Source organism: Nesoenas mayeri (assembly GCF_963082525.1).
Source record: "Nesoenas mayeri genome assembly, chromosome: 5".
Taxonomy (NCBI): domain Eukaryota; kingdom Metazoa; phylum Chordata; class Aves; order Columbiformes; family Columbidae; genus Nesoenas; species Nesoenas mayeri.
Window position 1 is genome coordinate 3,778,304 of NC_137548.1, and position 24,934 is coordinate 3,803,237.

Sequence of the window (24,934 nt, forward strand, 5' to 3'; positions counted from 1 at the left end):
TGGAAAGCCTTTTTTCCCCAATCCCTAAAATATTTGCATGGCAAAAGCCATAAAACTAGATTGGAAAAATATCTGTAAAACATACATTTCATCATCTGAACATGTACATTGGATATGTATTGGACAAAAAAACAACTGGAAAAGCTCTGAATTAATGAATGGAGCTACCTTAACTCCTGTTGAGGGTTTGGATTGCAGGGTGACAATAAAACCCTGGTAGATGTATTGTTAACCTCTGTTAACCTCCTCTTCCCCTTTTTGCCCCTCTCTCTCCCCTCTTCCCACTCAGCACAGGCAATCGGGAGGGACAGAAGGACAGAGAGAAGAGAGCTGGAAAAATTAAAAACGTTTTACTAATGCTACTGATTAAAATAGAGAAAATAATACAAAATATACAAAACCAATCTTGAAAGTCTCAGCAACTGCAGAGCCGGCAGCCGAAGTCCTGGACTGGACTCTGCAGCCAACCAGAGCTGGAGTCAGTCTCTCACTGGCCTCAGTTGGCAGGGACGACTTGCAAGGTCCTCTCCTAATGTCACCATAAGGAAAAGGGACGAGATCCTCGTGATCTCCCACTTTTATATGAAGTATCACGTGAATGGGATGTTATATATAGTTGGCCGGTTTCTTAGTCACCTGTTTCTCGTTGCCTCTCTCACGAGATGTCCATCCATGCTTATCAATAACTTCACATTCCATTGCTATGTCTACCAAAACATGTATCTGGTTATCCAGGAAAATGCAGCTGATATGAAGCTTTAGCTGACAGGCAAATTCACTAGAAGAGAAACTTGTTCTTTAACAAAACCAGGACAACTCCATAGCCTGATCTTTTCACAATCTACTTGAGACCTTGGGTAAATTCACATATACCGAGGAAGTCAAACAGATATTCTTTTTTCCTTTATGAAATAATTTTCTATTATTTCCAGAAAAAAAATAAAAGTTTCCTCAGGAAGAGCCCTGGTTTTATACACATCACATAATGACACAGTAACATCCTCAACTCCAGCACTATCTGCTACTGGAGTACAAAGATACTAAGATATTAGACAACACTAAATAACCAAGATATTTTTAACCAAGAAAACTAGAGTTAGACCTTCCCAGTAACAGTCAAGATCATAACGGAGTGATATTTTAAGTTATTTAACACTGGCTGCCTCTTCAACAAAACTGCAAACATTTGTGTTTTGACTTGGAGTTGAGTTGTCACACTCAAGCAGCAACAGAGGCAATTTCTGTGACACAACACCAAACAGTAAGATGTGAGAAAGCTTTGAGGGGGAGGGACGAGTCAGGAGGAACACTTAAAGCTATTAGAATTTCCCAATCCAGCTTTCCAAGGGCAGTTTTTTGCATTTGGAGCAAAATCGGAGCAGCTGCCCATGCTGAAGAGAGGTCAGTTCTGTTCCTGCCTCCCACCTGGACCACCAAAGCGCTGACCTCCAGGAACACAACATCCTCTGGTGGGCTGAAGCAGAGAGAAGATGGTGTAGAAAACCAAACGGTAGCATAAGAAAACAGGGAGGAGTGAAAAACTTCTACCCGTCTCACACAGTGGTCTATCGTCTGAAGTTTACAATAGTAAATGGCATTATATGATGGGCAGCAGTCAGTAACCCACAAAGACCCTCTAAAGCTCCTGTCAAATCTCCTTTCAGTTTTTGTGGGTTTGGCAGCCGCTGTCCTATTCAATATTTCCTCCAAAATTGCTTTATAGAGAACTTAAAATTAGTAAGGTTTGCATATATAAAGTGCAGTAGCATCAAATGTACAAACTAGAAAAATCAATCCATGATTGTTGAAGATCTTTTGACCATTCACACACTTTTTTTTTGCATTCATGCAGTACAAATAAGTTTTGTTTTAATAACATTCCCCAAGCACTCTAATACCTCCAGTACAGAAAACACATCCCTCCCTCACCTTCTCTCAATCACATCATCTCCTTTCATAGAATCATTTCAGTTGGAAGACGCCCTCAGGATCATTGAGTCCAACCATAACCCAACTCTGGCACTAACCCATGTCCCTAAGAACCTCATCTAAATGCCTTTTAAACCCCTCCAGGGATGGTGACTCCACCACCACCCTGGGCAGCCTGTTCCAATGACCAACAACCCTTGCTGTGAAGAATTTTTTCCTAATTTCCAATCTAAACCTCCCCTGGCGCAACTTGAGGCCGCTTCCTCTTGTCCTATCACTTGCTACTTAGGAGAAGAGACCAACCTCTTTCATGCTACGTACACCCTCCAGCATCGACATATTTCAGCCATAAAGCTGTATTATGCTGGTGACATGTAACTAAAGACAAGTCTTAAGAGTTGAACCATTCCTTAGGAATGGTCTAGTCATCTTAAAACAAGAGACAGACAAGAGGTCTTAACACAGCCAGGAGAATATCACCAAACCTTTGGTCATTTGTGGTAGAGATGGGGAGATGCTGGGCCTGAGAATTTAGCCCTGTCATTATGAGAAGACAGCACAACTCATTCAAGAAGACACATAACTTAAGGAAGGAAAAGGTGGAATAAAGTCATTCAGCTGAAATTAAGAAGGAGCACTGTCTGGAGATAGGAACAGCAGGTCAAATCCCCAGAGGCTGTAACTGCTACCCAAAGAATAGTTTCTTTACAGAATTCCTGAAAGAGGCAGAGAACAAGCAATTTGCTACAGGTTCAGAAACAACCTGATCACCCACAACATAAACATCTACGCTCTGGTTCAACAAGGTCCTAATTCTTGAAAGAAACCCTACAAAAGAAAGCACCTCTTCAGCTAAACTTAAGTGAGATTTGAGATTAACAAACAACAAAACCAGAAGTTTGCCTTGCTGCAGAACAAGCATAGAATGTGGTTTATATCACCAGCAAAGCTTCATGTTCTTTTCAGATTCCGCTGCTCAAGAACAAGACCCCTGACTGAATGTGAGCAGAACTGGTTTAGACATAAGAGCTACTCAATCTACAAATGGGGAGTGCTTTGCCATCCAAGTCTCCAGTGAGTTAAGACAGAGAAATAGAATTGCACAGCTACAGGTAACTCACAACAGGCTCTGGAACTGAAGTTTTTGTCTCACGGGAGCCACAAAAGAAATATAAATAGGTCAAACCTACATTTGCTTCTCACAGAATCCCAGAATATGAGGGGTTGGAAGGGCCCTGGAAAGCTCATCCAGTGCAATCCCCCCATGGAGCAGGAACACCCAGATGAGGTTACACAGGAAGGTGTCCAGGCAGGTTGGAATGTCTGCACAGAAGGAGACTCCACAACCTCCCTGGGCAGCCTGGGCCAGGCTCTGACACCCTCACCGGGAAGAAGTTTCTTCTCAAATTTAAGTGGAACCTGTTATGTTACAGTTTGAACCCACTGCCGCTTGTCCTACCATTGGTTGTCACCGAGAAGAGCCTGGCTCCATCCTCCTGACACTCACCTTTTATATATTTGTAAACATTAATAAGATCGCCTCTCAGTCTCCTCTTGTCCAGCTCCAGAGCCCCAGCTTCCTCAGCCTTTCCTCACACGGGAGATGCTCCACTCCCTTCAGCATCTTGGTGGCTGCGCTGGACTCTCTCCAGCACTTCCCTGTCCTGCTGGAACTGAGGGGCCACAACTGGACACGATATTCCAGGTGTGGTCTCCCCAGGGCAGAGCAGAGGGGCAGGAGAACCTCTCTGACCTACTGACCACCCCCTTCTAACCCACCCCAGGTACCATTGGCTTCCTGGCCACAAGGGCCCAGTGCTGGCTCATGGTCATCCTGCTGTCCTCCAGGACCCCCAGGTCCCTTTCCCCTACACTGCTCTCCAACAGGTCATTCCCCAACTTATACTGGAACCTGAGGTTGTTCCTGCCCACATGCAATACTTTACACTTGCCCTTGTTATATTTCATTAAATTTCTCCCCGCACAACTCTCCGGCCTGCCCAGGTCTCTGGATGGCAGCACAGCTTCCAGTGTCAGCCACTCCTCCCAGCCTGGGTTAGGGCAAAAGAGAAAGAAAAATATGTCTCAGTAACTTAAACTTAGAAAACAGGAATGGTTCCCAGAGAAAACTCTGGAACCACAGAAGTGGTAGTTGTGAAGATCCAAGGCTGAAAGCACAACACTTGAGATAATCCCAGCCCTAGACAGATCACTGTTAAGACATTGGTCCCTTTCCCGTGAGCAACCAAATGCCAGGCCAGTGGTCACTGGAGTGAGTGCTCCAGGGGGAATGAATATACAAATCTGACTTCAGTGTGCCAAATCCACAGTTTTTCAGCTTGACAGGGACTGATATCAACAGAGGAGAAAGCATCCATCATTCCCTGACTGTGAACTCAGCGTAGGAGAGACAACTCTGAGCTCAGACCAATATGATGCTGAAAGAAACCCAAGCAAGTTGGCAGAGCTGGGCCTTTAATGAGCTTCCTCAAGTCAAAGCGATAGGCATCTACTGTTCCTGAACTCAGAAGGCCAAAGCATATATTATCACATGCATTATCTCACATCCAGCATCTGCAGAGTCCAGAACTTCCTGAAGTACCGGCAGAATCACTATGGACAAGAGACATATTTAGAATTTAAAGACAAGTCTGTACACAACACACACAGTCCTGCATGGAGGTCACATAAGTACAAGCTCTGATGTAGACCCAATGGCTAGACAAGCTTGTTTTCATGGAAGGACAGCTCATGAGATGATCAAAAAAAGAAGATAATAATCCTGTAGAAACAAAGCCACAGTGCTACAGAGTTCCAAATTGTTCTTATGACCACCAAGCACAGATAACACTCAAGAGCTTGGAGGATTCAGCAAGTGCAGCATCACCATAAGCACTTTGCTGGGGATACATCCCTTCAAAAGAGATTATCCTGATAAAGTGCTCCCTGTTTTCTTTTAAAATCTTTGAGGTTTTTGGTGTTGCGTAGGAGCAAACCAACAGGATCCCAAAACAAAGCAGTGCTGCATCTAAAAGAAAGGATAAATACGTCTCAGACAAGAGACCTACAAACGGTGGGAAGAAGAATCTTCTAGTCTCACAAGTCAGGCACCGCTCTACTCCCTCACTAAATGAACAATTACTCATTTTACAGATGTAGTCATAAAAGCCTCCCAAAAAGAGAAATATTTAGATTTTGTTCTTCCCATCAACAAAATCTCAAAGCACTCTGGAAAATAAGTATTTTCTAATTTGTAAAACAGGAATAGCAGCTGTTTGTTTCTTTGAAAAGTTACTGTTGGCCCATGAAGCTTGAATCGCTTTCCATGTTTGCAAAATAATTGCCCCTCGCAACAAAGCCTTAGAGCACAGGAGTCTCATCGACTCTTTGATGCCGTTCCAACTCCTCTGTTCCAGAAAAGCTGTTCCATACTGCTCTGAGTATATGCTACCTGCTTTTTCCAAAACACAGCATTCCATCCACTTAAGACAATGGTTTTTTGGACGTTAATGAAGTATGTGCTTCTGCTGTTATCTCAAACTAGTTGCCTGCTCCTCTTGTCATCACACTTTTGAGGATGAAACAACCTATATACACATAATTAGCAACAAATTCCATTTCATTGAAAGAGGGTAACTCAAGAATAAGATGCACGCTGCCTTTCATCTCTTATTAGTGCCATAACATCTGTCTTTAGTTCTGTGGTACAAGATTCAGTCGAGGACAGGCCGTGTCACATGTGCTATAAAACTACATTCTATACAGCCTAGAATCCAACTGTCTCTGTCTATAGGGGCTTCAAAGCTCAAAGCTAACGTCAAAGTCATACTTCAGACTTGCATAAAGCACCCACTGTGAGAGAGATGATGAACCATGGTTCCAAAATGGCAGCTGGGAATTTCTGTTTTATAGATGCAAACACTCCCAGGTTCTTCTAGCAGTTGTACACAAGCCCCTGTAGTTATCATGCTGTTCCTAGTTGTGCTGCCACTCAAAAACCTGGAGCACAACAGCAGATTGGCATCACTTTTTAATATTCTAGGGAAGCTCTTCTTCTCACTTAGTGATGCTAACTTGCAATGATGCGTTATCCTCAAGGTCCAAAGGCAGTACCACCAAATGGACAGAAATATCATGCTCAATCTTTGCAGCTTCACAAAATCACAGAAAGTCAGGGGCTGGAAGAGACCTGGAAAGCTCATCCAGTGCAATCCCCCCATGGAGCAGGAACACTCAGATGAGGTTACACAGGAAGGTGTCCAGGCGGGTTGGAATGTTTGCAGAGAAGGAGACTCCACAACCTCCCTGGGCAGCCTGGGCCAGGCTCTGACACACTCACCAGAAACAAGTTTCTTCTCACATTTAAATGGAACCTCCTGTGTTCCAGTTTGAACCCATTATCCCTTGTCCTATCATTGGTTGTCACCGAGAAGAGCCTGGCTCCATCCTCCTGACACTCACCCTTTCCATATTGATCACCATGAATGAGTCCCCCCTCAGTGTCCTCTTGTCCAGCTCCAGAGCCCCAGCTCCCTCAGCCTTTCCTCACACGGGAGATGCTCCACTCCCTGCAGCATCTTGGTGGCTGCGCTGGACTCTCTCCAGCAGTTCCCTGTCCTGCTGGAACTGAGGGGCCACAACTGGACACAATATTCCCGGTGTGGTCTCCCCAGGGCAGAGTAGAGGGGCAGGAGAACCTCTCTGACCTACTGACCACCCCCTTCTAACCCACCCCAGGTACCTTTGGCCTTCCTGGCCACCAGGGCCCAGTGCTGGCTCATGGTCAACTGAAACCAGTTTGGGGTTTTCTCCTCGGAAGCTCAGACCAGCCCAGCTTGCAGGAGACGTGCACTTCTAAGACCAGATCCATTCCAGCCAATTAAGAATCTAATTAGAGTAAAAGTGTAAGTGTAAGAGGACAGAGCTTTACCACTACAGTAGGTGGTCTAAAATTTCCACTCTAAATCCCAAGGAATGGTCGGGAAACAGGTAGAAACCAGACAAACTAGAATGAGTTAGTTTTAAACAAGTTGTTCTACCTGAAGCTAAAGCAGTGAAATTGTAATCTTGCAGTGAAACAAGTGGCTCTGCTGCCTGCAGCACAAATCCTACTCATATTAATACCTTTTCCAGTGGTTAGAACAATTGAGGACATCCCCCGATGGGCAAGGTGTGCAGTGTCTGACCTTACACTCCAGCATTTGAAACTCAGTTGAGATACTGCCTCTACTTTACTCGGCTCTCCATTTCCACAAGACTGAACTCCTCCAGGTTATTTCTGACAGGGTAAAGGAAGCTGAGAGCTGATAGATTTGTGCACCAAATCCTCCTGAGTTGCTTAACGTTAGTCCTGGTGCTCGCTGCACCTTCCTCTGCTTTCAAAGGGCACCCAAATTCAAGTAGAATCTGCCCTGAATATCGATTTACAGCAGATGTGGTTTAAACATGAGCATGAAAACAAAAAACATTAACTCATAAAAAAAATAACTGTTGTCGTCTTCAGCAATTTTTAATTCCCCTTCCTTCACTAAACATCTGGATTTTGTCAGAAAACATTGTAAAGTGATTTTCCAAAACCTTTTGCTCAATAGGTCCCAAAAGCTTAGGAAGGAGAGCTGCGCAGTAACAGTTGTCATTTATTAAGCCCCACTCATGAAATTGGTCTAACAATTTTCTTCTGGTCTAATGGCTTCCTACTGTTTGTGAGGGCAAGGCGACAGGGACTTTGCATGTTAAAATGATGCTCATTTAATAGAAGAAAAGGACACTCTACACTGAGGAAACCATTATTCAAGTAGATTCAGTCTGATGAGCCAACAAAAAGCTGTCTGTGCAGAACCCAGGACTCTCAAGGTACCTGTGTGATTAAGTTACTTCAGAACAAATTAGTGCTCCATGAACTGATCACACTGTAAGTAAGCCCAGTAGGAAAGAAAGAAGCCACTGACAGACACAGAACCGTCCTGATGGCAGCTGAGCTCTCCAGCTTTCATCCACAAACACCAAAAACCCGCCAGTTCCAAAAGGATCTCTGGTCTTTTTACTCAAAATTCACAAAGTATGTCAAAGCAGACGCAGTATCTACAGCAGACAACTAATCACAAGAATCCTACACTTTCATTTTCTCTCGTCACTCAAAGCACAAATTGCAGCTTTCTCCCCGACCTAATAATTATTCCTGTGGCTGCATTTTGTTCTTCTCCAGTAGCAGCATGAAACTCGATTTGAGCTGCAGGAACTCAGGTGGTGACTACACAGGCTGCTGTTGTGATAGCACAAAGCAGAAGCCGATGCGGCAGGTAATTGGACTTGAAGCTGGAAAGATCTTCCCCAGCCAGCTTGAATCATAGGGGAGAAAATAGATTGTCTTTATCTACCACAGGTTACTAAAGGAAAACTTTGATACCAAGACAGACAGACATAATAAGTACCAAGACATACCCCTATAAAAAGGTACCAAAGGGGGGTGGGTTTTGTACTCTGCAGCAATTCAAAAGACATTTGCAATCTTCAGTATTAGGAATACAAGTGTTTATGTATCGCTTGCCAGAAAGGAATACTTTCAGTGCTTACTACTTGTATTCTCTTGCTCACTGAGCCAATACTTTGGGAGGTCTCAAATACTGTACTTGCTGTCACAATAGACTTCATTCATGCTTCCAGAGTAGCCTTAGAGCATCCTAAAGGGTCAACATCAAGAACTGGTGCTTCCTAATGCATGCGAAGCTCCTTCATTCTAACCATCACACCAACTGAAATAATTCTAAAGCATCAGAAAACAAAGAAAACTAAATGCATACAAACCCAGAGTCATGGGAGGTGAGATGACATGAGTGCTCAGTACCACCAGTAACCTCATTGTTAACACCAGCTGCCAGCAACCCCCTCATCTGGAACTGGGGAGCTCCAACTATTAACAACCTCAAACAAGGAGATAGTGATGGCTATGGAGAGGGAGGAACAGGAATGAAAATCCACCTGTGTGGGCAAGTGTAGAGTCTTACATCTCAGCAGGAGCAACCCCAGGTTCCAGAATAAATTGGAGAATGACCTGTTGGCGAGCAGTGTAGGGGAAAGGGACCTGGGGGTCCTGGGGACAGCAGGGTGACCATGAGCCAGAACTGGGCCCTTGTGGCCAGGAAGCCAATGGGACCTGGGCTGGGTTAGAAGGGGGTGGTCAGTAGGTCAGAGAAGTTCTCCTGCCCCTCTGCTCTGCCCTGGGGAGACCACACCTGGAATATTGTGTCCAGTTGTGGCCCCTCAGCTCCAGCAGGACAGGGAACTGCTGGAGAGAGTCCAGCGCAGCCACCAAGATGCTGGAGGGAGTGGAGCATCTCCTGTGTGAGGAAAGCTGAGGGAGTGTCAGGAGGATGGAGCCAGGCTCTTCTTGGTGACAACCAATGGTAGGACAAGGGATAATGGATTCAAACTGGAACACAGGAGGTTCCACTTAAATTTGAGGAGAAACTTGTTCCTGGTGAGGGTGTCAGAGCCTGGCCCAGGCTGCCCAGGGGGGTTGTGGAGTCTCCTTCTGTGCAGACATTCCAACCCGCCTGGACACCTTCCTGTGTAACCTCATCTGGGTGTTCCTGCTCCATGGGGGGATTGCACTGGATGAGCTTTCCAGGTCCCTTCCAATCCCTAACACTCTGTAATTCTGTAATCAGCAATCTTAATTATGTGATGATGAGCTAGTAGCAAACTTAGACCTAAGGGTTTGGTAGGCAGAGGAAGGTTTTCTAGATATTATGATCAGGACTGACGACAGTTTTTCTCCTCACTATGAGACCCAAGCCAACACAAGGAATGGCCTCTCTGGAATGTGGTGGTTTTGAAACAAACTCTCTAGTCTTCCAAATGGAATTGTTAAAATCTTGAGTAAGGCTTATAAGTTGTTAAGGAAGAGTATCACACTTCCCCCCTCCCAACCCAAGATATCAAGATATTTACGCACACACGTACAAGAGATATCCGAAGAGTTTTCATTTTGCTTTCTCACAGTAACACCAATTTTGAAAACACTGGGAAGAAGTCTTAGACAAGTAGTCTGAGTTGTGTAAAACAAGGCACACTAGAAAATTCCTGGAATAGTGCATACACATAGAGTTAGTAAAACAGGTTTTAAAGTGTATAATGTTGAAGAGATGCACACATTTTAACAATACTCTGAAAAAGCTTGAGACTTACGCAGTGCTTTCCCCACAAATATACCCTCAGAACAACAAATAATTCTATGTTTTCTTCGGCATCTCCGGAAGGCAGAATGGCAAAAAACAAGCACTCCAGTGGAAAGAACAAAAGGCACTGATTCCTATGCAATTAGCTTAGCTAAATTTACTACTGAAACCATTCTACTTCAGCTGCCCTTGACACCTGCGTAGCAGGGACAATGGAACATGACAAGCATCCTCTTAGGATCTATTGCAGTTTTCAGGCTGACACATTGACTGAAAATTGGTGGCAGTTACAGTTCTTGAGCTGCTGCATTAATGGAATTAGCACAAAACCAGCTTATTCCAGCATCCGTGCCACAGGGGAGACAAAACGAATAGAGCCAGTCAGTGCTTTACCCACCTCTGCTAAATTCCCCACCCAAAACACATCAGTACGCTGAAAATACCATTTCTTTCTACTCGAAGATCCTGTTTACACAGTGGCAGACAAGTCAAACAAAACAGAACTGGCACCTGTAAAGTTAGAAGGATGGAAAGAGAGGAAACTTGTTAATATCCCACGTAGCACAAGTTCCCACTGTTTCATCATCCTTAAGTAAGAGTTAAATTGAAAGGCTGAGAAGCAGAACAAAACTTGTGAGGTCAAGTTGCACGTTATTTTCTAAGAACAAAGCAGCTCACTCTTTTCTCTATTAGTCTACATTTCTGGATGCAGAAGCCGTTCCTAGTAAAACACATTTAGGCTCTGGTGTTTAAGATGCCAGAAAAGCCGACAAAAGCATCTTCAAATGTAAACGTGCTTTCTGTGCATTGAAAACTGAAATCCACCACATCACTGTTTGGCACATGGCCACCAGCCCTGCCCCAGACAACAGGATAAATACACAAAAGCTCTTTTATAAGGGTTCAGAGAAAGTGCAAAAGAATCTATTCAACCCGACGTAGCTACCTGAAGCCAAGTCCTCAGAGGATGGGCTCTAATGTCTCAGACCCACTGCTATCTTTGTAAAGGCACCAATTTGTACAGCACACATATTTTATCTGCACTACAATAACAAAGCGGATGAACATTAACCAGATACCTTGCCGTGGCTGCCAGGTGTTTAAATATTTTACAAGGCGAATGCTGAAATATTATCTGCAGTCCAAATGCTTAAGATTATCCAGTGAGAACATGTGGATATTTCCATGAGCTACCTAAAACATTTCGTTTGTTACATTTTAAGCAACAGACCAGAGTTATCAACATACAAACATATACCACAGCCCTTTGATTTTGAAGGTTGATTTCATCAAGAAGGCTGAGCTCACAAATCCTTTCATTTTGAGAATACAAACACTAAAAAATACTTACAGAAACTTTTGGATTAAAATATTTACCTGTGCTAGACACACCCTTTATATCTCTAAAAAAACCCAAGCCCTGATATTGTGTATTTTGATAAATTTAGTTCTACACTGTGTACTGTATATACTATATACTGTGTACTGGGCTTGTTTAGTCTGGAGAAGAGGAGGCTTAGAACTGAGCTCAGCACTCTCTAGAACTACCTGAAGGGCAGTTCTAGCCAGGTGGGGATTGGGCTCTTCTCCCAGGCAGTCAGCAATAGGACAAGGGGCCATGGGCTTCAACTCTGCCAGGGGAAATTTAAGCTGGTGATTAGAAAGCAATTCTGTGCAGAGAGAGTGGTCAGGCATTGGAATGGCTGCCCAGGGAGGTGCTGGACTCATCGGCCCTGGAGGTTTTTAAACTGAGATTGGACATGGCACTTAGTGCCATGATCTAGTCAATGGACTGGAGTTGGACCAAGGGTTGGACTGGATGATCGCTGAGGTCTTTTCCAACCCAGTCCATTCTGTGATTGTGTACATATTATAAAACAATCCTATACTATGTATTAAACAATGCTCTTATCTCAGCCTAAGTTAGACGACACATTTCTGAGAATGGTCTGTGTTCTCTCCATCCCTTGAGATGCATTTTGGTAAAAGTGATGAACCCCTCTTACAAACCACTCACTTTCCTGAGCATCACCACACAAAACCCCTTCCAGTTTTGCCACAATTCTGCTTGCTTTTTGCCTCTAGGAAAAAGTGTTTGAGATAAGATATAGGATGACTTTTTCCAGATTGAAATATGCTCCACTAGCAGAAATTCAACCTAGACAGTTCTATACATTAACATATTATGTCAATATATTTACTGCTTCTCCTCCAGAAATTACTGTGCTAATATATGTTTTACCTCCTTCACCTACACTAGACTTCAAGTGAAAACACATACAAAATCATTATTAGCAATAAAAATGAACAGCCCATGGGGATCACTAAGGTTTTACATCATGTCAGCTATCACCCTGAGACATACCAATCTTATATTGTGGCGAGAAAGCCATTTAAATACTTCTTGAATTTGCATCACACGACTACTCTATGGGTCAGATAAAACTATCAGCATTGACAAAATCAGCTGTCTGAACAAGCGCAGAAAGGTCAGGTTATCTCATACCTGGAGTCAGAGACTATTTTAAACAGGTAAACGGATTAACGAGATATATATCCCTAGAAAGAAAATTCACACGGACTTTTCATTGAAACAAATATATCTGCTCACCACAGAATGACCCAGCAGCATGGGAAATGAGCAGTAATAAGCGAGTTGTTCTCCACCCAGAATCATTAAAAACCAGGGTTTGCCCCACATACCTTGGATGCTTGGGGAGTAGAAATCACATGAACAGTGCTGGGTTTAACTCCATTTGCCTTCGGTCGCTTATAAAGCGCGAATCTGCTTTTCCTGCGTCCTCTGTCACCGTTAGGGAGGGAGCCATTATACCTAGAAAGAAACAAAACGGGTTGGGATAAAACACCACCAGTTTGCGATACAGAAAAGGAGAGCGGCAATTTGGTCACGATATCCTGATGCATGGCAAAAATATAACACAATCACAGTAAGTTTTGTTGCTTGAATTATGAGAATTCAAACATTTTTTGTGATCGATGGTTGAAATTTTAGCTATCAATGAGGCCATCAACTGCAAAGAAAATACTGAGATGTTCAGCCACAGAAATACGTCTTCACCTCTAGAATTAAAGGGATTTGGAGGAAAAAATCCTAAGTCTTCTCTGTGATTTCAGAACATGAGGAGATTTTTACCATCCCCACAGCTCATGCAGGAATGGAGAAGAGGAAGAAAGAGGTGATCTGGAAAACCAAGTAATTTAGAGGCAAGTAAAACTAAGTGAAAGGGAATTTTAACCTATTCACAAAGAGGTTTTTTTTCAACTGGCAGTTGGTTTTTTGTTTTTCTTTTTTTTTAAAAAAAAATCTCTAATCCTAAAGGCCTCATCTATTATTAAGGGAAAAGGATGCAAGTGTTTTTAATTAATGTGACTATATCTGAAGCCTCGCTAATGACTTCCTTTATCAGGTGTAACACAATAGCCTTTGACAGTTCTTTCATCTCTCTGAGGACAAAAACCCAAAGGATTAACTGTTCAGAGAAGTCTGAAGCCTCAAGGGGACATCGCTCCTTCCCCAGGGAATTTCCCCAACTGGAAACGGTTTAGCAATGCATAAGCATTCAATTCATCACCACCCTAACCCGAAGATTTAGGACAAGTAGATGCTTCTCATTGCAGCGCTGTCACCTGTAACGTTCCTGATAACTCTCAACTGGTCCATGAAGATCTCTTGGGGCTTTACTTCCCTGCAGAGATGCCTCTTTCATTTCTGATCCTCAGAGATTTCAGACTTTCGCCTGAAGAACTGCAGCTGTTATCCCACTTATAAATCTCAGTTGTCTTACTGGCGAGCTCTATTCTACCCTGATCACACGTTTCCCTCTCCTACAGTCTTTGTGATTAAAAGCAAGTATCGCGGTCAGGAAAGGAGTCGGAAAAGAAGAAAGAGGAAGATTTAAAGGTAATTAACATCCTGCAAAGCAAAGGGGGTAAAAAAATAACTTAGGAGAACTCATTTTCTCTTTAGAGATACACTTGGAGGTTGTTCAGCTCTACATCCACCACACCATCTGCAGTCCAAACCCATTTGTTTGTAGTGCCGGAGAAGGGCTGTAACAGCAGTTCTATGGCAATTGCTGACTAAGAAAAGCAATTCAGTAACCCAGAGTTTGTTTTCTCTTATCATTACACTCCATGTATGTATCTAACTATTTTGTGTAACAGGTAAATGGACTTGGAGAGCCTTCTATCCTTTTGCCAATGAGCATTGGATGAAAGCAGCCAGTCTCATCGCCAAGGCTGTGACAAACTTAAGTGCTCTACAACATAAAAACAGACTTTTAAAATATACATTTAACGCATGATGCTAGAGACACATAATAAGAGCTTTTCAGCTGGGCTACAACTGAACTCATTCTCTCATTCTCATTTTTGTAGGAAATTCTACTGTATTTTTCTGGACTATTAAAAGAGATTCCCCAACACAGCAGAAAAACAACACGAGAAATCACTTATTTCATGCCAGGTGTATTTGTATCTGGAAACTTGTTATTAACCCTACACAAGCAGCGCTCAGTTAACACAGCAGATCCTCATCATAAGAGACCAATTCCTAGAAAGATATATCAATACAATCCACAGGCAACTCAAATACCAGCCTTTAAAATAGGAACGATTTGATTCTCCAGCTTGAATCTTTGTAGATATATCCCCACGCTTTCTTTCAAAGACACCGTATCACTATGAATATGCCAGCAAGTTTTAACTTGCCTGAAGACAACATTCTTTCTACAAGCATTTTGATCTGAAAACGTGAGAAAGCAATAACTCCTTCAGAAATAATATGTAAGTACTATAATCTCTATTTGTGTATTTGTGTAACTGTTAAGCAGGACTGAATTTAAGTAGTTCCACTGGAAGTTAAAGCAGGCAAGCAGGGTTATTTTGTTTGCTTTTTTCCATGTTCATAAAACAACTGTAATTGGGAAAGGCTACTTGATTTAATTTCAGATCTATGTGGGATTTAATTATCTTTATATATATTAAAAAAAAAGACAGAAGCAAGCCGTTCCAAGTTAAAAGGCCTTTTGGAAACTTCAAATAGGAAAAAAATACAAGCGAATCGAAAGCTTAATTCATTCATCCTGATCAGCACCGACAAGTTTTCATGAAGGTTTTCTTTGTGCCAATTTCTAAGTTTCCTTTTCACCAAAGGGCAGGAAGAATTGAGTGGTAGTTTTATTATTTGTTATGCTTTAATTATAGACCTGCCAGTGTTGTTTTTATTTGACACTGGTAAAAAAAAAAAAGCTAGGATAGTTCTGTATGTGTTTGTCGAGGGTTTAGATTGTGGGGTTACAATAAAACCCTGGCAGATGCATTGTTAACCTCCTCCTTCCCCTTTCAGCCCTCCCTTTCCCCCTTCCCACTCAGCACAGGCGATCAGGAGGGAAAGAAGGACAGAGAGAAGAGAGTTGGAAAAATTAACAATGTTTTATTAATGCTACTAATAAGAATAGAGAAAATAATACAAAATATGCAAAACCAATCTTGAAAGTCTCAGCAACTGCAGAGCCGGCAGCCGAAGTCCTGGACTGGACTCTGCAGCCAACCGGAGCTGGATTCAGTCTCTCACTGGCCTCAGTTCACAGGGACAACTCACAAGGTCCTCTCCTAATGTTGCCATAAGGAAAAGGGATGAGATCCTCATGATCTCCCACTTTTATATGAAGTATTCACGTGAATGGGATGTTATACACAGTTGGTCGGTTTCTTGGTCACCTGTTTCTCATTGCCCCTCTGGCGAGATGTCCATCCATGCTTATCAATAACTTCACATTCCATTGCTATGTTTACCAAAACATGTATCTGCTTCTCCAAGAAAATGCAGCTAATATGAAGCTTTAGCTGACAGGCACAATTCAGTGAAACAGAAACTTGTTCTTTAACAAAACCAGGACAGTGTTTTACAAGAAAAAAGAGTGGCAGAACTCGCCTCCTTCCTCTCCAGAGCCAGCAGACACCTTCATTTTTTCTAAACCAGGACTCTCGACTTGTTCACCACAACCCAGCCACGGCGCTGGGCCCACACCTTCCCTCGCCACCACCTCCACAATCCACATACCAAACCAGCCGACATTAACGCCGTGAGATCTTGTCGGAACGCGAGGAGACTCCAAGTTTCCCCACAGCCAACAAGAGCTTCGTAAATAGAACTGAAACTCCCTGTTGATTCTTCTCACAGGGTCTCTCCACGAGCATCAGCCTGTTTCTCTTCTCCCTTCACCCTTCAAAAAGCTCCTGATGCACCTTAGAGACCAGCACGTTGACTTTTCCCTCCGCAAGACGGGCAACGCCAAAGACAACCTGCAGCTGGGACTCCACATCCAAAAGCCCAGAGCAAACATAAAACAAATGACAATATGAGACAAAATGAGCATTTCTGAGGCTGTCCTGCTCACATGCAGATCTACAGGGCGCTCCTGAACTTCTCCAGATGTTCCAAAACAGACTAACACAAGTGTTAAAAGCAGCCCTATACTTTTTCCAAATGCTTCTCAGTGACAGCAATACCAGGAACAAGCAGCATTATGAAACCTCGTGGGATAATTATCTCTGTTGATAGCGCTATTCCTTGCAAATAAGGGAGTGGTGCTGGCATAGGCTGTGGGCATCATAATTACCAAAGCCAGTTTCCTACATATTTACATCAAACAGACGAGGACTTTGGTATACAATGACATGCAAACTCCAATTAAGTTTTTCCCATGGTTGGGATATTTAATGAGAACATCTCTGCGTGGATTCATTGCTGTCTGGAGAGCAAGACCACACACACTCCCTCCCACAGTCCGAACACCGTGGTGAGTTCCTAACTTCTACAAGTCTTGTAGGAACTTATTTGACTACTACAGAGATCAACAAGTTTTGAGTCTCTTGGGGGACAGCTCATTACACCAACTAGTTTGTTTTTTAAAGGCAACAGGCTCAGCCAACGGCAAAGAGTAAACAAGAGCTTTGTGATTTAGGACAAGAGCTCCCAAAATCTTGATCTGCACCTAGAAAAGTTCGACTTCAACACTCAGGGAAGCCATCCCCAAAATTATCTAATAGCTACCAGACACAGAAGTTGCTGCATATAACAAAATATTTCATTCATTCATTTATATATTTAACAATGCTTTGAAAATACAAACTATCATAAAACTTGAATGCTTCTCCACATTTAGGCACCTACCTCCTAAAAGACCAAGCACTGACCAAGTCAAACTTTCACAGGTAATACTTCCACTAGACAAAAAGGAGTAACTTCACTCTCCTCACCTACTCCTAATTGTCCTACTGCACATCTTATCATTTTTAGATGTGAACTGTCCCATTCTAGAGTCACCTTTAAAGAGATGACATTACCACAGCTCTAATGGGCGAGAGAAAGCACATTTTTGCTCTAAATAACAACGCTGCCCAAGAATTAGCAACAGCTTTCACTGTGACGTCAGACTTGAATGATTTTTCCTTTCAAGTACATTCCAATTCCGTGTTTGGTATCATATAGTAGTATATATTCAGCATATGGTAAAAACTCAGTGCGTGTTTATGCCATATTTTCACCATCACTGAACTAGTGTGGGCCAACACAGTTGCCAAAAGCACTGGTCTCACCTTTAATTTGCTGGTTTGTTCCTGCTGCTTCTCCTCCTGGTTCACATGAAGTGGAAACCAAACCAGATTTATGCTTTTAAATTTAGTTTTAAACCACATCAATTCCTTGCTCTGTAGTTCACTGCAAAGCCACAGAAGCACTTATATCAGCAACAACGGAGAAATGGCACGGAGGGCAGGAGAGATTCATTTGGAAATATTGTAAGTCTACAGTTATTATGACATTTACAACATTAAAATTCTAAAGATAACATTATTCACCATCGCAATATCCGACCCCTGAGCTTTTCATGACTCTGTGCTGAAGTCCCGAGTTACGGGAAAACCTCTTCTGCTATTATCCAACATTCACAGCATCCAACATTCACCTCCGTGAACACTGATTAAAAGGAAAAAAAGCCACATGCTAGCTTAAAAACAAACAGAAAGCTTCAACATGTTTAATGCTGAAAACAAAATAAGTGAGCTTGTGTCTCGTTTTACATAATATTACTGCCAAGAAGGACAGGGAACTGCTGGAGAGAGTCCAGCGCAGGGCAATGAAGATGCTGAAGGGAGTGGAGCATCTCCCGTGTGAGGAAAGGCTGAGGGAGCTGGGGCTCTGGAGCTGGACAAGAGGACACTGAGGGGGGACTCGTTCATGGGGATCAATATGGAAAGCGTAAGTGTCAGGAGGATGGAGCCAGGCTCTTCTCAGTGACAACCAGTGGTAGGACAAGGGGTAATGGGTTCAAACTGGAACACAGGAGGTTCCACTTAAATTTGAGAAGAAACTTCTTCCCAGTGAGGGTAACAGAACACTGGCCCAGGCTGCCCAGGGGGGTTGTGGAGTCTCCTTCTGTGCAGACATTCCAACCCGCCTGGACACCTTCCTGTGTAACCTCATCTGGGTGTTCCTGCTCCATGGGGGGATTGCACTGGATGAGCTTTCCAGGTCCCTTCAACCCCTCACATTCTGTGATCCTGTGAATGTTTCATATTTTTATTATTATATTTTTTCATATTTTTATTCCGGATATATTATTCTGTATCAGACCTTTGTAAAACAAGCAGTTGCTGCCTGTCAGTTATCTGATAATTTCAGTAAAATAGGACAGTGAAGTTGTTCTCAAGCTTAATCTCATTGGGAAGCGCTGTCAAATAGGAAGAGCAAAGGTAAGTTGTACTTCTGTACCAACAGGATAGCACTGGTTTACTTTTCTCCTTTGAACTCTATTCTCTGGTACTGTGTATTAAAGACACTAACTCAAAAACTCGTTCTTCAGAGGTAGCTTAACAAGAAGGTTCCTTTCTGCCTTCCAAAGATGCACTTTCCGCATCGCAGGTACCTCTGGCAAAGCGCACAGTTGCAGATCACAGAACGATCGAAACCAGAGCTTGATGGAACTTCAAAGTCGCCCAGCCCACCCTCAACTCAAAGGCTCGATCCAGTCCATCCACAACATTCCTGTTTCAGTTAGTCTGGAAAATCCAGGCCTCCCCACCTTGTTTCAACATCTTTAGAGTTAAAACTCTCCCCAGGCACGTAGCAAGGGATATTCAGGTCAAAGCAAGTACCCCGCACTTCCTGCCGAAGCCATCAAAGAACCCAAAAAACCTGTTCTCTTCTCCTGTTCACAGCAGGTTCATGTGCTAGAAGATTTGATTCCCATCTGATTTTTCTTTCCAAAAGAAAGCATTTAAAGAAGTTATAGCAGCAAACTACAGTAGCTTTAAATTGAGTTTTGGTATTATAGTAGCTGTGACAATGAGTAACTTGTGCGTAAGCAAAGGGCTTCCATCCTTTGAGTAACAAGAGCCATTGACCCAAGACCTTTGGTTTATGCAACCTTGGAGGAAGCCCTGAACGACAGACACCATCCCACATCAGACTCTGCTTGCTAAGACATCTCTGGAGGCGTAAATGCTTCCTCAGCACCACCACGAGTGCAGTTCAACAACGCAAATCTTCCTGCAGAGCAAGAAAATCCAAACCAGCAAGTTCCAAAGTCCCAAATAATCTCATCACTTTCCCCTATTAAAAGCAATGGTTTATGCATCTGTGAACTTGATTATCCCTGAGAAACGTATGTTGGAGTGGCTAAATGTGGCTATAACCAGCTTTTTTTCTCAGAGGCAAGTGTTTGTTCTTAAAACTTGCATCTGAGCAGTCATGTCACTCCCATCAAACACCGCAGAAAGCATTCCCTTCTTAAATACTTTTGGAATACTCGTTAGCATAGCGATCCATCCTGTATGCTCACCACAAACCTCCTGTTCCCCAGCACCAAAGTTTGGCACAGCCTGCCTAGTTTACTGCTACCTGTGTAGTCCTAGAGCCTCCAAAGAGCCTTCAGTAAACTGCAGTCTGAAACGAGAACCCCTAGAGTTATTAGGCATATAGTTAGTATAGCTATTAGAACCTCTAGAGTTATTAGAACCCCTGGAGTTATTAGGCATATAGTTAGTATAGCTATTAGAACCTCTAGAGTTATTAGAACCCCTAGAGTTATTAGGCATATAGTTAGTATAGCTATTAGAACCTCTAGAGTTATTAGAACCCCTAGAGTTATTAGGCATATAGTTAGTATAGCTATTAGAACCCCTAGAGTTATTAGAACCCCTAGAGTTATTAGAACCCCTAGAGTTATTAGAACCCCTAGAGTTATTAGAACCCCTAGAGTTATTAGAACCCCTAGAGTTATTAGAACCCCTAGAGTTATTAGAACCCCTAGAGTTATTAGACATATAGTTAGTATAGCTATTAGAACCTCCAGAGTTATTAGAACCCCTAGAGTTATTAGAACCCCTAGAGTTATTAGAACCCCCAGAGTTATTAGAACCCCCAGAGTTATTAGAACCCCCAGAGTTATTAGAACCCCCAGAGTTATTAGACATATAGTTAGTATAGCTATTAGAACCCCCAGAGTTATTAGAACCCCCAGAGTTATTAGAACCCCCAGAGTTATTAGAACCCCCAGAGTTATTAGAACCCCCAGAGTTATAGTTTTAGTTATTATTACAAGTTGCTCCTAATTGCTCCTGCTACCATTAGGAAGCTAGCAATCAGCTTGACCAAAAGCTGTATATGACAGTTATGGTGGTTTTCTGTTCAAATACAGATCTTTCTGATCAGAATCGCAAGTATGGATTAGCTGAATACATGGCTACGAGGTTATGCACGTACAACAGATAAGCTAGAACCTATGTCCCTCCTTCAGGAGGTACATACATTAAATAGAACCTTATCTAGTGACAACACTGTGAGAAATCACAGGTGAAGGAGCTGGGGCTCTGCAGGGTGACTTTGCTTCTCCCTTGGTGTTCTGGGACACAACTCCTTGCTCTTCTGGTTCACAAGTTCCTGATTGATGGGAAAAAGCTCATTCCTGGCTGCTACGGCCTCTTCTCATTGTCTCCCAAGCGATGAAAGGATCTGGCGAGCTACAGTTCAGATTAAATCCCAGGCTGCTTATCAGACTATTCCACTCCACAGTCAGCAGAATTACACACTGTTACAATAACTGCAATATAATAGTCGGAAAAAAATAATCAAGTTTGGTTTAAGGGGAATATTTATAGAAAACACAGCTGATTAATCCTCATGCATGTTTAGCTTACATAATATAGGCAACTCAAGACAACATATACCTGCTCTATTATACATTAAGTATTTAAGCCACAGCTTAATGTTAAATACTTTAACCACTCGTAACAGCCAGGAGAACAGTTTTGGTTCATGTAAACTACCTGATATTTCTTCTGGGGCAAGAGGAATTTACTATGGCAAACTCTTATAATTCTCTTTGAGCATATTTTTCTTAGCAAGTGGCTTGTTACTTGCCCCAGATTATTCTTCTGGAAAATAATTTACTTCTGCTTTCATGAAATCCAAGACAGCAGACCCTCGCCACCACTTTTCAGAGTTCTAAGTTTCAATTGGCATTGTAACATTAGTATAATTAAAGAAATTCAAGATCGTCAACAGTGTGTGTTAATGACAACATGGCAATGGGTATTTAAAGAGGCGGTAATGGAAGATATTTGCTGCATAGGCTTCTGCAAGACAACTATATAAGCAGCACAAAGAGTTTGATTAAAAGCTAATACCTTAATAGAGCCTAAAGGAACATGCTGGTGCAAACTACTGGAGCATCAGGATGAGCTTCAATTAAAGTAGTCAAATAACCTGACAGCTCCAAACAACTTAATAGCTGAAAACCTGCATAGACAGCCCAGTTACACACTACAACCAGAGAAAGGAATTATTATAATCTCACCTACGACGTAGATTTCTTAGAAGCCATTCATAACCATGACACTACTAGAGAAAAAGAGCAGCTACATTTAATAGGAACCACCCCCCACCAAAATCCCACATTTAAGATACCATTATAACAATTCCAATATAAGTAATATGCCAGAAGAGCATTAGAATGCAAGGGGTTTTCCTTTTAGGAAGCAAAGGGTAAGGGAATCTGTTCTTTCACATAACGACTTCCTTAACAAACCTTATTTCCAACATTTTACTGCTCCCCCAGTGTTCATTTAACAAGGCGGCAATTTTATTCAGTGCTTTCAGCCCATGTCCAAAGCTGTCACCTAAAACCATTCACCACTGCATAAAACCAACAGCAAAATACAGGGTATAAACTAATCAAGGTCATTTCAAAGCACGCTTTTTATTCCAGCTAAAAGAGCAGAAGAAGTGGGCAAAGCACTATGTTTAGAGAATCCTCCTTCCAACCCTAAATCTCTCGTACTATAAAGGAAATGCTATTCATCCGAGATCTATAATCTAGCCAAGCACCACTGAATTGTTTGATACAGCGTTTTGTTGAACTAAATACAGATCTATATGATAGAAAGCAAGATCTAGCTGTTACTACACTCAAAACAAGTCAGATAAACACAAAATCCCATTCAAAGTGCTAACGCACAGCTGGGTTCTGATGCAAAGAGAAAGAAGTGAAGGAAAAAGACAGTATGTCCAAAACAGAGGCTTAGGATCCACATACTTCTGTTTGGAAACAACTTACAGACTTCTCTTAAATATCAAATTAAAAAAAGGCTGCAAGTTTCAAAATTAAGACAAATTAGACTTCATATAACACAGAGACAATACATACCAAACATGATTCCAACCTATTTCTGCTCCATATGTGCTTGAAGGTGCAAAGGCAAGGAATGAATAGTAATAACACAATGTTACATCTGAAACAGCACAGCATTAAACATTACAGAGAAACTACATTTGATTCAAAGGACGATTTGGGCCATTTAAAAAAAATGCGCCATTTGGATAATCCATTTCCTAAGCAATCAATTGCTTTCCCTAAAACATTATCAAGGACTATTTGACAGTTCACATTTTCGTAACAAAAAGTGATAGCTTTCTTATAACTACAGTTATCCTCCAAATACAAGCAGTTGTGATATCATTTTTCTCCTTCCAAAGACAAGAAATTCCAGAATGTCCATTAGTTACAGCTTTTTCAAACATTCAGGCATGACAAGAATCTTCTTATGTTCTTTCCAGTATCATTTAGCGCAGCGGAAGAGATAAAATTTGCATCTATTTTGCAAATATAGGTGATCTCACAGGCAGTGTACTGAATAGAAAGTAAAACACTCCCGTACTGCATCCCAACCTCCACCTATATGTCAAATCCTATCAATTTTAACATCCCTTTTGGTTTCCCAGGGAAAAGAGCCTTTCAAATGCACAGCTCCCCGTTCATCCCAACTGCTTAACAGAATCACAAGTGTTACCCTCAGAAACAGAAAATAAAGAATCGTATTTCCTTCTTTGCAGCACTCAAGTACTATTGCCTCTCTTGCTCAGTATCACCGGCACTACATTACCATCAATTGTTACAGTGGGATGAGCAGTCCAAAGCAAGATAACCCACTGCACAGCCTGCTGCAAGCAGGTTTAGAGCAGGTAAAAAAACCCACAACACCACACGTGCACGACCAAACCCACACAAAACCAAAGAATCCAGAATGTCAGAGGTTGGAAGGGACCTGGAAAGCTCATCCCGTGCAATCCCCCCATGGAGCAGGAACACCCAGATGAGGTTACACAGGAAGGTGTCCAGGTGGGTTGGAATGTCTGCAGAGAAGGAGACTCCACAACCCCCCTGGGCAGCCTGGGCCAGGCTCTGACACCCTCACCAGGAACAAGCTGCTTCTCATATTTAAGTGGAACCTCCTGTGTCCCAGTTTGTACCCATTGCCCCTTGTCCTGTCATTGGTTGTCACCCAGAAGAGCCTGGCTCCATCCTCCTGACACTCACCCTTTCCATATTGATCCCCAGGAATGAGTCCCCCCTCAGTGTCCTCTTGTCCAGCTCCAGAGCCCCAGCTCCCTCAGCCTTTCCTCACACGGGAGATGCTCCACTCCCTGCAGCATCTTGGTGGCTGCGCTGGACTCTCTCCAGCAGTTCCCTGTCCTGCTGGAACTGAGGGGCCACAACTGGACACAAGATTCCAGGTGTGGTCTCCCCAGGGCAGAGCAGAGGGGCAGGAGAACCTCTCTGACCTACTGACCACCCCCTTCTAACCCACCCCAGGTACCATTGGCCTTCCTGGCCACAAGGGCCCAGTGCTGGCTCATGGTCACCCTGCTGTCCCCCAGAACCCCCCGGTGAATTACCTTTCTACCTTGTAGCACCAAGTAAAATCTAGAGACAGAAATTTCCCAGCTAGAAATTATCATATAGGGCAGGTGCACTACAACCTAGTTGGACCAGATGTACCAACCTGGCTGAGATCACTCAGTAGTTACATTTAGCATGCAGCACTCACTGCCAGTTACTGTCAGAGTTTCCTGCTTTTAATCCTTCTCCAAATAAATATAAAGAAAAAAAGGAGCATTCTGTGAGGCAGATGTAGAAATAAAACCAGTGAGAGCTAAAGAAGACAGAAGCCTGTTCTTTGGTAACAACCGTGTTATGCGCCCTAAAAAAACATACAGGATCAATTATTTGTCATACTCAGTTTTAAAGAACTACCCGAAACCTGATCAGTGTGTGTACCATCAGTGCACAAGCATCACAGCACAGCCAAAGCTGTGGGTTTTGTTTAAAAAAGTCTTAATAAGACAGAAATTAACAGTGCAGCAATGCAGAAAACCAGACCTCAATATATCTTCTTCAGGCTTAAAACACCCTGACAACTTACTAATTCACAGCAACCCTGGGTGTTTGCTTTTATCATAATCT

The 24,934-nt window shown here is 42.7% G+C and overlaps 1 protein-coding gene across 1 annotated transcript in view; it reads right to left on the bottom strand.

Annotated features, from left to right (window-relative positions):
- The window catches only part of PELI2 (pellino E3 ubiquitin protein ligase family member 2), a 79,656-nt gene that overhangs the window by 40,488 nt on the left and 14,234 nt on the right, over positions 1–24,934 (bottom strand). The window contains exon 2 of the mRNA XM_080344893.1: positions 12,810–12,939. Coding sequence (XP_080201019.1) covers positions 12,810–12,939 — 130 coding nt within the window. The remainder of the gene's footprint in view (positions 1–12,809; positions 12,940–24,934) is intronic.